Source organism: Phaethon lepturus, unplaced genomic scaffold (assembly GCF_000687285.1).
Source record: "Phaethon lepturus isolate BGI_N335 unplaced genomic scaffold, ASM68728v1 scaffold20025, whole genome shotgun sequence".
NCBI lineage: Eukaryota > Metazoa > Chordata > Aves > Phaethontiformes > Phaethontidae > Phaethon > Phaethon lepturus.
Window position 1 is genome coordinate 1 of NW_010542877.1, and position 232 is coordinate 232.

Below are 232 nucleotides of genomic sequence, written 5' to 3' on the forward strand. Positions count from 1 at the left end.
GCCGTTCCCCGTGGGAGTGGGGACGGGAGTGCCGCAGGCGGTCGCCGCAGCACCGAGGCGAAGGGCGGCGTGGAATGGGTCCTCCCCACCGGTCCGGTGCACCGCGTCCTCCCTCCCCGGGTGGGTGCCCCGGAGCCACCGCCTTGGTGAAGCGCCTTGATCCCGTCGGTTGTGGCCGCTTTCTCGAAGGCAGCTGTTACTGTCGAGGCCCGTGGGCTGGAACTTGGGGCTC

General features: G+C 71.6%; 1 protein-coding gene across 1 annotated transcript in view; it reads left to right on the forward strand.

The window, feature by feature from the left end:
* The first annotated feature begins 74 nt into the window (after nucleotides 1-74).
* PROS1 (protein S (alpha)) overlaps nucleotides 75-232 on the forward strand; it is a 32,378-nt gene continuing 32,220 nt past the window's right edge. The window contains exon 1 of the mRNA XM_010288191.1: nucleotides 75-207. Coding sequence (XP_010286493.1) covers nucleotides 75-207 — 133 coding nt within the window. The remainder of the gene's footprint in view (nucleotides 208-232) is intronic.